This window comes from Bos grunniens, chromosome 19 (genome assembly GCF_055505025.1).
Source record: "Bos grunniens cultivar Pamir isolate PY7600 chromosome 19, Bosgru_T2T1.0, whole genome shotgun sequence".
Taxonomy (NCBI): domain Eukaryota; kingdom Metazoa; phylum Chordata; class Mammalia; order Artiodactyla; family Bovidae; genus Bos; species Bos grunniens.
The window spans coordinates 48960985-48975361 of NC_141183.1; the positions used below are offsets into that span (position 1 = coordinate 48960985).

Sequence of the window (14377 nt, forward strand, 5' to 3'; positions counted from 1 at the left end):
ACCACAGAGAATTCCTTTTATTGCTTGCAGTGATTGCTATACCGTACCCCAATGCTCGGCACAGAGTGGGCACAGTGGGCACACAGTGGGCAGCTCGCTCTGAGAAACCGCGGCCGCTAAGTCCTCCGACTGGGCCATCACTTGCAGTAAGCTGACATCACGTGCCCTGATGGGCCGCATTGAGAAAGACAGCGTCACCTTGTGGCTTTCTGCCGAAAGTATTCAAGCTGAATCTCCTTATGGAGAAGCAAACAGACAAAGCCCCCTCAAAAATATTCTACAAAAATCCAATCTGAATTCCTACGAAAATAACAATATACTTAAAGACAAAGTCTGTTAAAGGACATGTTAGCTAAATTCAATATGTAATAGTAATTGGATCCTGGATTAAAACAAAATAATGACTACAAAGAGCATTACTGAACAGTTGTGAGGGTTTGATCATGGATGGTAGGTGAGAAATTAATACCAGTGTTAAATGCTACTCATTCTGTGGTTCTGTAGAATGTCTTGTTACTAGGAGATGTACACAAACTGTTAAGGGGGAAATGATATCTGCAACATTTATTTCAGAAAAAAATGTGTATGCCAACCATCCATATGACACGTTTGTCACACATGCACATATATGCAAAGATAAAGCACATAGATACAGTAATATTTGAATCTAGATGGAAAGTATATTCTTGCAAATTTCAGTAGGTTTGAAATTTTGCAGATTGAAGATGGAAGAGAAAAAAAACATCAGCTTGGGCACTGGACCTTGGACCTGGTGGGTCTAAATGTTCATTGTACCTCCTCCTATCCACCCCCCTCTTTTTTTTTTTTTGCTTTGGGGCCTTGGGCAAGTTATTTCCATCTCCTGCCAAAGGTTTTCCCCTACTATAAACAGGGTTAGTAATACTACCTGTCCCAAAGGGTTATGAGGAGGAAGGATGGTGGATGTAAGGGGCTGGCAGTGCCTGGTGGAGAGTGAGCACTCAGTTAACGCCTGCTCTAATTATGAAGATATATTTTGCTAAGACAGGTTCACGGGAAGGAACATATCAATGGGAAAGTTGGAATACTCCCACCTGCAAAGTGCTGGTACCCTTGCAGAAAACCACAAAATCCCCCCTTCTCTTTATTTGAAAGAACCGAGGTATTTGGGAGGGATGGGATAAAAGCCCATTCCAGGGGCTTAAAGAAACCCACTGCAGGTAAGGGGTCGGGTGGGCTTGGGTGGAAGCCAGCAAAGTAGGCGGAAGGGCCAACCATGGTTCGGGGAAGCAGGGAGGGGTGAGGCAGGGAGGGACAGAAATTCTTGGGGCTCCGGGCCTGGGAGATAGTGACTGTGGTCTTCACTCCGAGTAGAAAAGCCACTGGTCACTTTATCTGCCCTGTCCTGCCCACGTGCCTTCTCACAGAGCCTGCCCCCCCGGCTCTGCTCACAGCCCCCAGATCCAGGCTGGACACCCAGCGGGTCAAGCCCTGGATCCAAGGCTTGGCTCACGAGGGAGGGGGTGGTTCTGGAGAGGAAAGCAAACCAAGAGTCAGCTTTGCAATCGCTTGGAGAATTTTAATGAACAGCTGATTTCTTCTCATTTGCCAGTCCAGCCCTCCCCAGTGAGGGACCGAGATGGGGGCTCTGGTCACGGGCCATGACCAGAGGAGCCCAGTCTCCTGCCCTCCTTCCCCTCCAGAGACGCCGGCATCCTTTCTGACTGCAGAGCGGTGGGTGGGCAGGGGCTCAGGAGCTCGGAGCTTAGAGACCTCCTGTGCACAAGGGCAGAGCCCCAGGAGCACTGAGGGTCTTTCACAGCAGCTGCTGCTGCGCGGGGTGGAATCTGTGCCTTCCCAGGAGAGGGTGGGAGGAGGGCATTGCAGGGGAGCCTCCCAAGCTGCTTAGGACAAGAGCGAGAAGCAGAGTTGGCGCAAGTTCAGGTTCAAGGCGTCCTCCACCCTAGCTCAACTCCAAAGCGTTGATGTACTCTCGCACCCACTTCTTCTCTGGGTTGGCGCACACCTGGCGGTTCTTCCTGGTGATAAAGCTGCAGGAGAGAAGAGGGGGGGACTTGGTCAGTGTGGAGACAGCCAGGTTTGGGGATGAGGGGGACTGAGGCCAGGAAGAAATGATACCGGGTGGGTTATTTTCGGAGCTCCACGATTGTGTTTGTGGCTTTCAAGGAAAGGATGCTTTCTCTTCTGTTGGGTCAAAGGGCTACAAGCCAGAAGCAGCTATGTGTGCACTGTAACCCCCACGCCTCTGTACAAACACATGTACCCCGGAGAGTTCAGGGAATACGGGGCTCAAGGAGCCCAGGGTTGAGCGGGTCAACCACTAGCCTTTCTCAGCACTTCCTGTTTCAGAACCTGTGCTGGCTGCTGAAGATGCAGAGAAAAAGAGGCACCCTCCAGAACTGAGTCACGGCTGACTAAGTGGGAGACGAGGTGGCAAAACAAACACGCCGGTGTGGTTTTAGGTAACACAGTGCCCGCCACACGTAGCCACTCCACAAAGGAACCCGTCTGTGGGTGAACGGAAGAAGGACTCAAGTGAGTCTTGAGTTCACCACTCACTGGTTAGATCACCTTGGGCAAATCTCTTAGGGCCTCTGAATCTACATTTACCTCTAAAATATGGAGAGAAATAATCCCTACTTTGCACAATTGCTGTGAAGCTCAGATGAGATAAGTGAGTGAATGAGTTTTGGAAAATACTACATATGTGTTGTTATTGGGGTGCTGTGGGGCCTCTGTTTTAGGGTGGATCAGAGCAACATGAGACCAGGGGTTCTGGTAGTAGATGTGGTGGCTTGGAGAGGTTGAGGGCCCTGAGATATGAACACTTGTCAAAGCAATTAACCGGCCAGGATGTGGAGACCAGTCTACAGGTGTCTATGGTATCAGTTGGAGGGCTCGCAGCCTGGGGACCATGGGCTCCGTCGAGCTGCCTGCCCTGCCAGTTTGCTGGGAGCCTGGTTCTCTCTGGGGGATGCCCCGGGTCTGGCCAGCAGTGCTTCTTGAGTTATTACTGTTTAGTAGCTAAGTTGTGTCTGACTCTTTTGCGACCCCACGGACTGTAGCCCACCAGGCTCCTCTGTCCACGGGATTCTCCAGGCAAGAATACCGGAGTGGGTTGCCATGCCCTCCTCCAGGGGATCTTCCGGACCCAGGGATCGAACCTGCATCTGCTGCTTGGCAGGCGGGTTCTTTTCCACTGAGGCGCCAGGAAGGGGCCGGCAGGGCCGCCGGTTCATTCACAGGTTCCTCTCCACCTCGCCCTGCTTCCCTGCACCTCTCTTACTTTGCCTTCTCCTGCAGGATGCTTTCCTGCGTCTTTCTGGGATTTTTTTCAGACAAAGTGAAGGCTTGGGTTGTCTGATGAGGATGAGGATCTCTTGGCCCCTTTTCCTGCTCTGTCATGGAGAGCATGTGCTCTCAGGGGAGCTGCTTTGCCTTCTCTGAGCTGCGCTCTGAGCGCCCCATCGCTTCTCTTTCTCCCCCTTTCTCGGCGTGCAGAGAAGAGAAATCGAGCAGAGGGCTGTTCTGAGTTGTCTTCTTGTTTGGGGTGGTGAGGGAGCTTCTGACGCAGACCCTGCTCTGGGACAGCCAGGTGTCATACAGGAAATCCTGCCGGCTCACTGTCCTCTCTCCTCGGCCCCGAAGGCTTGTGGCCAGGAAATTAAAGGCCAGGAAACCGCCATCTGGAGGGTGCCCCAGCCTCCCGCTCCTCCCTGATGAATGTGAGACTGGATGGCAGCCTCCCTTGCCAGGCCATCTCTCCCTGCGCCCCCAGCCTCCGTGGGGACCCTGTCTTGGCCTGACTACCCTCCACCTTCACCTGCTCCTCCTGGGGAGCAAGTGTGCTCGGCATCGCTGCTCTTTCCTCCCATGTGCTCCCTCAAGTCTCTGGCCCTGGGTGTGGCACACCGTGGGTGCCTAATGAATGTTTATCGAAAGAGTTAGTGACTGGATGAATTGCATTCGCTCATCAAGTTTCACTTCTATGTATCTAAGGATACATTTGTGGGGAGAAAGATGATTAGTTAACACCTACCAGGCACCTACCTGTGTGCCAAGAGATAGTCTAATTTCATTTTTCTTTTTATTATTCTCACTTTGACCCAGGGAGGGAAATACCTCTAATTCTCCTCCACTTTGCAGACAAAGAAATTGAGGCTCAGAGAGGTGAAGTGACAAGCCCGAGCTCACACAGCTACTAAGTGGAAGAGCTGGGGTTCCAGGGAAGACAGACTGGCTGGAGCAGCCGAGATGGTTGAAATGCCACTCTGACATCAGAAGACCCCCTCCTCCCTTAAAAAAATGTCACACCTCCAGCCCCAGCCCTGTTTCCTCGGCTCCTAACCCTTCAGGTCACACTCCCTGCTGGCACTTCCACAGGCTCATGGTGCTGGCATCTTCGTCCTTTTCCTTTTTCTTTTTTAATTGGAGTATAATTGCTTTACAAGTGAATCATATGTATACATATATCCCCTCCCTCTTGGACTTCTCCCCGCCCCACCATCCCACCCTCTAGGTCCTCACAGAGCACCGAGCTGAGCTCCCTGGGCTACACAGCAGCTCCCCCTAGCTCTCTATTTTACACATGGATATTTATGTCAAACCTAATCTAATTCATCCCACCTTGCTGGGATCTCAGTTCCCCTCTCAAGGATGGAGCCCAGGCCCCCCGCGTTGGAAGCACAGAGTCTTCACCACTGGACCACCAGGGAAGTCCCATTCCTTCCTTTTAAAACAGCTCTTCCTTGGGACTTGAGGGGGCTCCACGCTCCACCCTTCTCCAGGTGCGGGCTGGAACCTCAGCGTCACCCTCAAGGCCTCTCTCTTCCTTGCTCCCGACCTCACATCACCTCCCAGGCTTGCTGATTCTGCCTGGGAAGTTCCCCCACCCCTGTCTCTCCTTCCCTTCAAGTCCTCTTCAACCTCAGTACCACTCATGTGGACGGCCTCTCCACTGGACCCCTCTTGTCTAGACTTTCCCTGTTCTAGCTCACTTCACACTTTTGATTCTTTGTGCTGACCCTCGAGGCCCTCAGTGCTTTTCTACACGGAGACCCTACAAAAACCTAAAGAGAGTTCTGGCAACATCCCTGCTGCCCGATACACCCATCCCTCAGTCCGATCCCAAGTCAAGCAGCGCAGACTTGCCCTACATCCCCTCTCTTAGCTGCGCCCCGAGGCGCTGCGTGTTCCTTCTCTCCTCTTGTGTTCTCATGTAGGATGTCCTGGTCATTGCAGCATCTAACTGAGTCCCGGAAGGGCAGGGGTGGTGGTTTACTCCTCTCTGCCTGTCCATAGTAGGTGCTCAAAGAAGGTTTTTCTGTTTTGCTTTTCCGTCCGAAAAATACTTGCTTTCAGAAATAAAATTAGTAGTACTAAACAGCAAATATATAGTATAGCAATAATTTGAAGAATTCATCAGGACCAAAGGCCAACTCTGAATACCTACAACTCTGAATCCTACAACTCTGCCAGTGCCGCAGGAATTTTTGGATTAAAAAACTTCATCGTGGGTGGTCCAGTGGGTAAGACTCCACGCTCCCAGTGCAGGAGCCCCAGCTCCATCCTTAGTTAGGGAACTAGATCCCACGTGCCACAACTAAGAGTTGGCATGTTGCAACTAAAAGGATTCTGCAGGTCAGCAGCTAAGACCCAGTGCGGCCCAACAAATGAGTAAATATTAAAAAAAAAAACCCCAAACAACAACAACAAAGTCCTCATTATACAGAAAACTTCACGACTGCCCCGTTTTCATTCTTTAAGTCTCTGTCATCTTAAACTCCATAAGCAATTACTGCTAATGATCTTACTAGTGTAGAAAGACGAGGCTCTAGAGACAGTCTCCCTCTCTCACTTACTGCGCAACCTTGAGCAAGTCACCGAACCTCTCTGGGTCTCAGTTTCAATCTCTGAAACGTGGAGAGAATTCTTCATACCCGTCAGGGATGCTATGATAAATGCAGAGCTAATGCATGTAAGACATTTGACACACAGCAGGAACTTCCTAGGTAGCAAGAATTATAATTTTTCCAAATGTCATAGCTTGCGTGTTTAAAGGAGAATCTCATTTCATTATTTTTTCCTCATCAATCAATAACTTTTTTTTCTTTTTAACATGCTGCAACTAGGGCCTTGACCTCTGACCTCCCCTCTCTAGTTCCTCTGAGGTTGTGGGTGACTTTGATTGGGGGCAGGATGTGGGGGACTCTGGGGTCCTTTTCTGGAAAGGGATGTATGAGTCAATCTTCTCCAGCCAGGCATGTTGCAGACCAGGTTCAAGTAACAGTCACATCCATAAAGATCAGAGAGCTAACCTAGCCTATCAGAATCGGGGGGCTCCTCCAGGAACACGTTGTCTAGCTTGTTCCACAATAGCTGGGGAATCTGAATCCAGAGAGGGCAGAACACAGCTATTTGAACAGCTGGAGGGTGGGTGGGAATGCCCTCTCTGAGGGCTCCTGCCAGGGGAGACTGATTCTGGGCGGGAGTTTTCCCTCCAACCCCCCCACCCCGAGGGTTCCACGGGGCTGCGACTCACACAACTGCTGCCATGGAGCACTTGCTGCTGGTGTAGAAATACTCCTGGACGTGGGTGCGGGGCAGCGGGCGGGAGAGGTAGGCAAAGCAGCAGGGCGTGGTGTCCGAGGCATCTGGGAGAAGGAAAGAAGGAGACTCCTGGATCCATCACCAGTGCACAGTGGGTACTGCGCTGGGCGCTTTATAGGATTTATCTCCAGCAGACTATTTTCCTCCTTTGGCTGAAACTGAGGCTCAGAGAGGTAAAGACACTTAGCCGTGGACACACAGTGCCAGAGTGGGGATTCTCTCACCTAACCCTTGAGGCCAGCTGGCCGCCTCCTTTCTACACCACAACCCCATGCCTTGGGCTCTCAGGGCAGGCTGGGTCTCCTCTGGGCTGGTCTTAGTTCCTCCGCCCTTATTCTTGCCCTCCTAGGATCCTCGGTGGATTCGGAACTTGGTTTCTTTGAGACCTAGGTTGGGTTGTGGGGAGGTTTTTTAAAACTCAGACTTCATGACTCAGCCAGGACACCAAAGAGGGGCCTGAAGATGCATACTGCATTGTGGGAGCCTCTGACTGAAGCTACTGAGAGAAGGAGGACTTTTTGTTGGTCAGTGACTCCAGGATGCCCCCGGGAAGGGCCAGTTGCCATTTCTGAACAGAGTAGTAGTGTTTCAGAGCCAAGAAGAACTGGGTTTGAATACCACTTTTCTTACTTCCTAGCTGCGTGATCCTGAACAGGTTACTTAACCTCTCTGGACTGTCAAAGAGAGCTACTCAAAGATTAGATGAGAATATTGAGTAAGATGAGATATGCAAGGCAATCAGCACAATACTTGATCCATAGTGGACATTTAATTAGATTTTGTTATCTGTTCTCTAAATCTATGAAATGGGGAAAGTATGACTGTCCCAGGAGGATTTTAGTCAAGTACTTAGAACCTTCTTAGAAACCCTGCTGGTGATGACAGACATGAGTTAGTGGTGTTTGCAGGTCAGCTCGAGCAGCCTTTGCCTGTTAGTAACCCCAGTCCACATTCGGTGAGCACCTGCAGGGCTTGGGGTGTAGACCTTGAGGACACAGACAAATTGATCAGAGGGGTCCCTGCCATGCAGTGGCTTAGAGATCTATCCTGGACTACTGGACATCTGAGTAAAGCAATGTGGAAGAATATAAATCATAGGAGTCAGATGGTATAAACGCTGCAGTTGAAAAGAGGGCGAGGGCTTCCCTGGTGCCTTAGTGGTAACGAATGTCCCTGCTAATGCAAGAGACACATATTCAACCCCTGGTCTTGGAAGATCCCACATACCCATGGGGCAACTAAACCCGGGCACCACAACTACTGAGTTTGTGCTTTAGAGCCCAGGAGCCGCAAGTACTGAGCCCAGGCACCCTAGAGCCTGCGCTCCGCAACAAGAGAAGCCACTGGAATGCAAAGCTCTGCGACTGGAGAGTAGCCCCATGCTTACTGCAACTGGAGAAGAGCCCATGCAGCAATGAAGACCCAGCACAGCCAAAATAAATAAATAAAAATAAATAATTTTTTTTTAAATATATAAAAAGGAAAGAAAAGAAGGTGAGATCCGGGCGAGTCCTTTAAGGGCTGGCCCCGGGGACTGTGGACTTGAACTTACATGGGGAGGCAGAAGCAGGAGCGCAGAGGGCGGCCGCCGTCAGGAGGACAGCGAGGGCAGCGGCAGAGACCTTCATGGTAGCTGTGGGCAGAGGCTGGGGCGATCCGCGTGCTGATCCTCTGCAGCTCCGGCTGGCCCTTTACAGGGTGCCAGGCGGCCCTTTATAGGGAGGCAGGCCGGCGGACGGGGCGCCCCCGCTCGGGGAGTTTCCAAATAGCAGCCACACACTGCTGCTGATATCATCAGTGAAATTGCACAAAACGGAAAAGAAAACTGAAATAGCCTCCGGAAATATATGTGTGTATGGGAGTGTGTGTGTGTGTGTGTGTGTGTGTGAGTGAGTGAGTGTGTGTGTCTCTCTCTGTCTTCTCACGGCCTTCGCATCCAGAATGAGCTCATCACTTCCCTCTTGGCCCTCGAGAAGAGCCAGCACAAGCCTCGGTGGCAGAAAATTTCTTCCACCTCAGACAGTCTGGGCTTTGTCTGCCAGGGCGCTCCCTGGTCCTCCCAGAGATCCAGAAGCTGCTTCTCCCGGGGCAGGAGGAGGGGCAGAACGACCAGATGGGAGTCCAGGTGCCCTCGTTCCCAGTGCAGTGCTCCGTCCATGAAGTACTGCTCATCGTGATGAGATGTGTCATTGGGGCATCCTCGAAACTGAACCCAAGTGGTGGTCTGGATTAGACCCAAGGTCCTCCTTCTGTCTCAGAGCATTAGATACAGTTGCGGTTCATCAATTCCTATTTGGGTAATTCAGAATTAGTGACAGTCTGGCCTGGGCTGAAGTTGACTTCTGAGTTATCTAAAAGAGTCTGTTGACAGTGACAAAGGCAAACACATTCTAAAAAGTGTAATTTTAAAAATGTGATCTTATACCAAGGATGTTTCTTGCTAGCTACTGTCACATATGTAACTTGGCGGCTGAGGGGGACTGAATCACCCAGAATGGGGAGAACTTGTCTCTTTTCTTCCTTTTGAAGACTTTGAGGCAGGATGGTGATTATTCTCCTTTTATAGAAGTGAACACTAAGCCTCAGAAGAGGTCATTAAGGTCCTCAGATCACACAGCAGGAAGTGGGGCTTGAACCCAAGTATTTTTTTTTTCAGACTGACTTAAAAAATGAACCATAGTTGATTTACAAATTGTGTTAATTTTAGGGGCACAGCAAAATGATTCAAATATATATGTATAGATAAATTTATATCTATCTGTATATACATACCGGCTTCTCAGGCGGCACAGTGGTAAAGAATCTGCCTGCCAATGCAGGGGATGTAAAAGACTCAGGTTTGACCCTTGGGTTGGGAAGAGGAAATGACTCCCACTCCAGTATTTTTGCCTGAGAAATCCCATGGGCAGACGGGCCTGGTGGGCTACAGTCCATGGGGTCGCAAAGAAGTCGGACAGGACTGAGCACACACACACACACGTTGTATATTATTTTTCAGATCCTTTTCCATTATAGGTCATTGTAAGTTATTGAGCATAGTTCCCTGTACCGTACTGTAGTGTTGTTGTTTCTCCGTTTTATATATAGTAGTGTGTATCTGCTAATTCCAAACTCCTAACTTATCCCTACCTCTGCCCTTTCCCTTTGATAATCATAAGTTTGTTTTCTATATCTGTGAGTCTGTTTTGTCAATAAGTTAATTTGTATCATTTTTTTTAGATTCCACATATAATTTATATCACATAATATTTGTCTTTCTCTGACTTAGTATGATAATCTAAGATATGTGACTTACTTCACTTAGTATGATTATCTTTAAGTCCATCCATATTCCAGCAGAATAGCATTCATTCTTCTTTTACGGCTGAGCAATATTCCATTGCATATATGTACCACATCTTCTTTATCCATCTGTCTATGGACACTTCGGAGAAGGCAATGGCACCCCACTCCAGTACTCTTGCCTGGAAAATCCCATGGATGGAGGAGCCTGGTGGGCTGCAGTCCATGGGGTCACTAAGAGTTGGACATGACTGAGTGACTTCACTTTCACTTTTCACTTTCATGCATTGGAGAAGGAAATGGCAACCCGCTCCAATGTTCTTGCCTGGAGAATCCCAGGGACGGGGGAGCCTGGTGGGCTGCCGTCTATGGGGTCGCACAGAGTCGGACATGACTGAAGCGACTTAGCAGCAGCTGCAGCATGGACATTTAGGTTACTTCCTTGTCTTGGCTATTGTAAACAGTGCGGTTATGAACACTGGGGTACATGTATCTTTTCAAATTAGAGTTGTCATCTTTTCTGGATATATGCCAAGGAGTGGAACTGCTGAATTGTATGGTAACTCTATTTTCAGTTTTATAAGGAACCTCCATAGTGTTCTCTTTAGTCACGGCACCAGTTTATGAACCCAAGTACTTCTGATGACCGTGCTCAAGCCCTTCCCACTGACCCACATTAAGTTAAGCTGTTCATCCTCTCTAGGTGCCAGGTGTTATTGTTCTAAACCTATAAGAATCCTCTTATTACCGCCTGACCTATTAATCAATTAGCAATAGAAAACATAGTTTTGGAAAGCAAAGGCCACGTCATTTAAAGAAATAAGTTGCAAGCACTTAAGAAACATCCAACCTTCTACACAAAATGATCTGCCTGTTTGAATTGCTCCCTTCACAGAATCCCCTTAGTCCCCAGACACATAGGAGGCTGTGGGGCCTAGTGGTTAAGAGCAGGTGCTTTGGTGTTTTTCTCCTTTATGAGCCAGGTAGCTTCCTACAAGTTACTTCATCTGCCTGGTTTCAGTTTCCTCATCTATAAATCAGGGATAATAATACTGGCTCCTCCCACAGCTGTTGAGACAATTAAGATCCCATAATGTGCTCATGCTTGTATGGGTCTTAGTACAATTCCCATTAAGTACTTCATAACATTAGCTAATGTTATTAGCTATTATCATCATATTATTATTAAGAGTAAGGAAATGGCAGTCCCTTTAAGGATATTCTATACTGTAGGTTCTTCACTGATTTAAACCAGACCCCCCCACTCCTACCGTTGATATGGATTAGTGAACTTTATTGTAGCTGTTTAGTCACTAAAGTCGAGTCCCCCTGTTTTGTGACTCTATGGACTGTAGCCCATAGGCTCCTCTGAGCATGGGATGTCCCAGGCAATAATACTAGAGTGAGTTGCCAAGCCATTTCCTTCTCCAGGGCTCTTCCCGACCCAGGGATTGAACCTGTGTCTCCTGAACTGGAGGTAGATTCTTTACCGCTGAGCTACCAGGGAAGCCTGAATTTATTAGAGACTAATTTTAAGCAGGGGTCAGTGAGGCTTAGAGAGGTTAAATGGCCTGCTTAAGGTCACATAGCCTAAAGTGGTAGAATTCAACATGGAACCCAAGTTTGTCTGGGTTCCTAGCTTTCCACCACACTGCACTGTTTCTGGAGAAATCCTGAAACCTTTGCTAAGGCTCAGTTTCCCACATGAGCTCCATTTCTGTTGCCTTTCCTCGATCTCAGCTTCCCTCTTTCAGGAAGAAAGGAAAGTACTTTCCCGGATGCCAAATCTGCTGAGTTGGGACACGAGCTAAGGACAGAGATGTGGGAACCACAGATGGACCACATTCATCCCCGTTTTTAAATCCAAGTGAACCTTTCTGCTGTGTGTGTGTGCCTGTCGGTATATAAGTGGTCATGGAAATGGGAATGTGGTTTGCAGGGCTGGTTGCTAAGCAGGAATAGCAGTGGGCATGTCAGGAATATTTTATTCCCTTTCGGTTGTTCCAGTGGATTGTGGGGTTGCAGAGGAGAGAGAAGAACCCAATTGTAATTCACTTCTGCCCTTTCTCCTATGCGAAATCAGAGTCTGGACTCATGGAGTCAGTGTATCTGTGGCTCCAAGGTACTGATTCCAGGAGGAAATCAAAACACCTGTGTGAACAGTTTGGTACCTGGTGCAGGGTGAGTGTCCAGTGAATGGCAACTATCATTAAGACTCACCCAGCATTTTATGTTCCTGAAAACCAGGACTGCCTGCCCGGCTGACCCAGCACACGGTGGTTGAGAGGACCTAGGGAAGTGATGATGGCAGATGTGCTTAGCGACCAGGGGAGGTACAAACGTCATGAAGATGCCTCTGCCTTCCCTGTCCTGCCAGTGTGCTTAGCTAACACCGCTCCTTCCACAGACTGTCACTGACAATTGCTGTGAGCCAGGCAACCCTCTCTTGGGACACGGAGTGAGCCAGTCAAAGGCCTGCCCTCTGGAGCTTCTGTTTGTGGGTGGCGGGGGGCGGGGGGAGCCAACCCAGAACAAGGGAAAACAGACTCCTTTTGGTGTCATCTTTTCTCTTGTTTTCACTTCCTGGATACAGTAAAAACGTCTTATGCTTTTTTTTTTCAATTTGTTTATTGCATCCTTTCCCTGCGTTCCAACAAATGTCTTGGACATGACTGATGCTAAATTAATGCTGGTTTAGGGGCTTCCCTGCTGGTGCAGTGGCTAAGACTCTGTGCTTCCAAGGAGGGGGCCTGGGTTCCATCCCTGGTCAGGGAACTAGATTCCACATGCCCCAACTAAGCGTTGGCAGGCTGGAATTACAGATCCTTCTTGCCACAACTAGGACCTGGAGCAGCCAACTAAATAAATTAATAATAAAAATATTAAAAATAAATACATTAATGCTCGGTTGTTCTTGATACCTTCTTACAGCATCTTGATTAAGACGCTGTAGCCTCCCACATTCAAAACTCGGCTATGTTATTAATCCTGGCTTGGAGCAAGCGGCTTACTTTCTCTGGCACTAAGTTTCTTCATCTGTAGGGTGAGAGATTGGTTGCTTCCTTTTTGGGGGAATCGAGCTCTTTAAGCATCCTTTTTTTTTGTTTTATTTTTTGCCCGGAGACCCGCCGCGTCCGCACCCCACCCCGGGCGCCGGGGATGGGGAAGGATACGGCACCAAGGCGTCGACCCCCTACCTCACGTGTGTTCCACCCCCGTCCCCCGCAAGGGGAACTGCGATGTCCCCGGCCTCTCGTTCGCACCCTGCCCCTCCCCTTTGCCCGTACCAGCCCGCGGGCGAGGCCCACCGAGGTATGGAGAGGAAGGCGCGGCTCGCCGAGGCCAGGAGGCCCGCGAGGGGCGCCCCCTTCCCTCTAGACGCCCCTCCTTCCGTCCGGACCGCGCCGTCCACCCTGGCCCCTCGGTCTAGGCGGGACGGGCGCCTCCCCCGATCGCGGGGACGAGGGGGGTGGCCGTCGAGGATGGGCCGCTGGCCGAGAGGCGGAGCCCCGCAGAGGGACGAAGGGAGGTATGTATGCTAAGAATCTGATGAAAGCTGTGAACGCTTTCCACAAACACGTGGACACCGACCCAGACACACGCACACATTTTGCATGTAAGAGGTTCATAGACCCAGCAGGATCCTTGATGGGTCTCTCAAGTTCAGACAGCTGGTTCTCTGTCCTGAACGAAACCAGACGCACACTGCCCCCAGCCGAGTATGGCCTCTCCTCGGCCCTCCTGGCCCAATCTTTCCTTTTCTCTTTCTTTAGTTACACTGGCCGCCTGCCCAACCCAACACTGTGACGTTAGGAAACCAAAGACAGGCAAAGAAAGTGAAACCCCATCTCCTCTGGATTCCGAAGCTTTGCTCTGACCTGGAGTTCCCCGCCCTCGTGACTGTGTGGGGAGCCGCTCTGGCTTTTCTGGTGGATATTAAAAAAAAAGAAAAAAGAAAAAATGTCCAGAGCAGGGAAATTCCCTCCATCCTCTAGGAATCCCAGTCAGGGGCCCTGAGAGAAGCTGGCAGCAAAGTCATTTCCTCTGGATGAGCCTTAGTTGTCTCCATCCACAAGTTAGAGAGGGGGCTTCCCTGATGGCTCAGTGGTGAACAGTCCGCCTGCCAAGGCAGGAGACACAGGTTCCATCTCTGAATCGGGAAGATCCCCTGGTTAAGGGAATGGCAACCCACTCCAGTATTCTTGCCTGGGAAACTCCTTGGACAGAGGAGCCTGGCGGGCTGCAGTCTATGGGGTCTCAAAAGAGTTGGACACGACTGAGCGACCAAACAGCAAGGCAAAAAATTGGAGATTTGCTCTCTGTGTTTTTCTTCTGCACCCTCGTTAACACGAGTGAATATCTCCCGCTTAAGCTAGTGCGCTGCTGTCTCGCCCTGTGTCTGCTGGGGCCCCCTGGGGTAGGTGCTCAGTTGGTGAGGGTGGAGGCCTCTAGGGGGCAGCTGTGTGAAGGTGAAGGGGAGGCCTCC

General features: G+C 49.9%; 1 protein-coding gene across 1 annotated transcript; it reads right to left on the minus strand.

The window, feature by feature from the left end:
• Positions 1–1537: 1537 nt before the first annotated feature.
• CCL5 (C-C motif chemokine ligand 5) lies at positions 1538–8298 on the minus strand. Its single transcript, XM_086360335.1, has 3 exons — positions 8162–8298; positions 6542–6653; positions 1538–2030 (listed from the first exon to the last, which is right to left on the minus strand). The coding sequence occupies exons 1-3, from the start codon at positions 8235–8237 to the stop codon at positions 1943–1945; spliced, it is 276 nt and encodes a 91-aa protein (XP_086216461.1). The 5' UTR covers positions 8238–8298; the 3' UTR covers positions 1538–1942.
• Positions 8299–14377: the final 6079 nt, after the last annotated feature.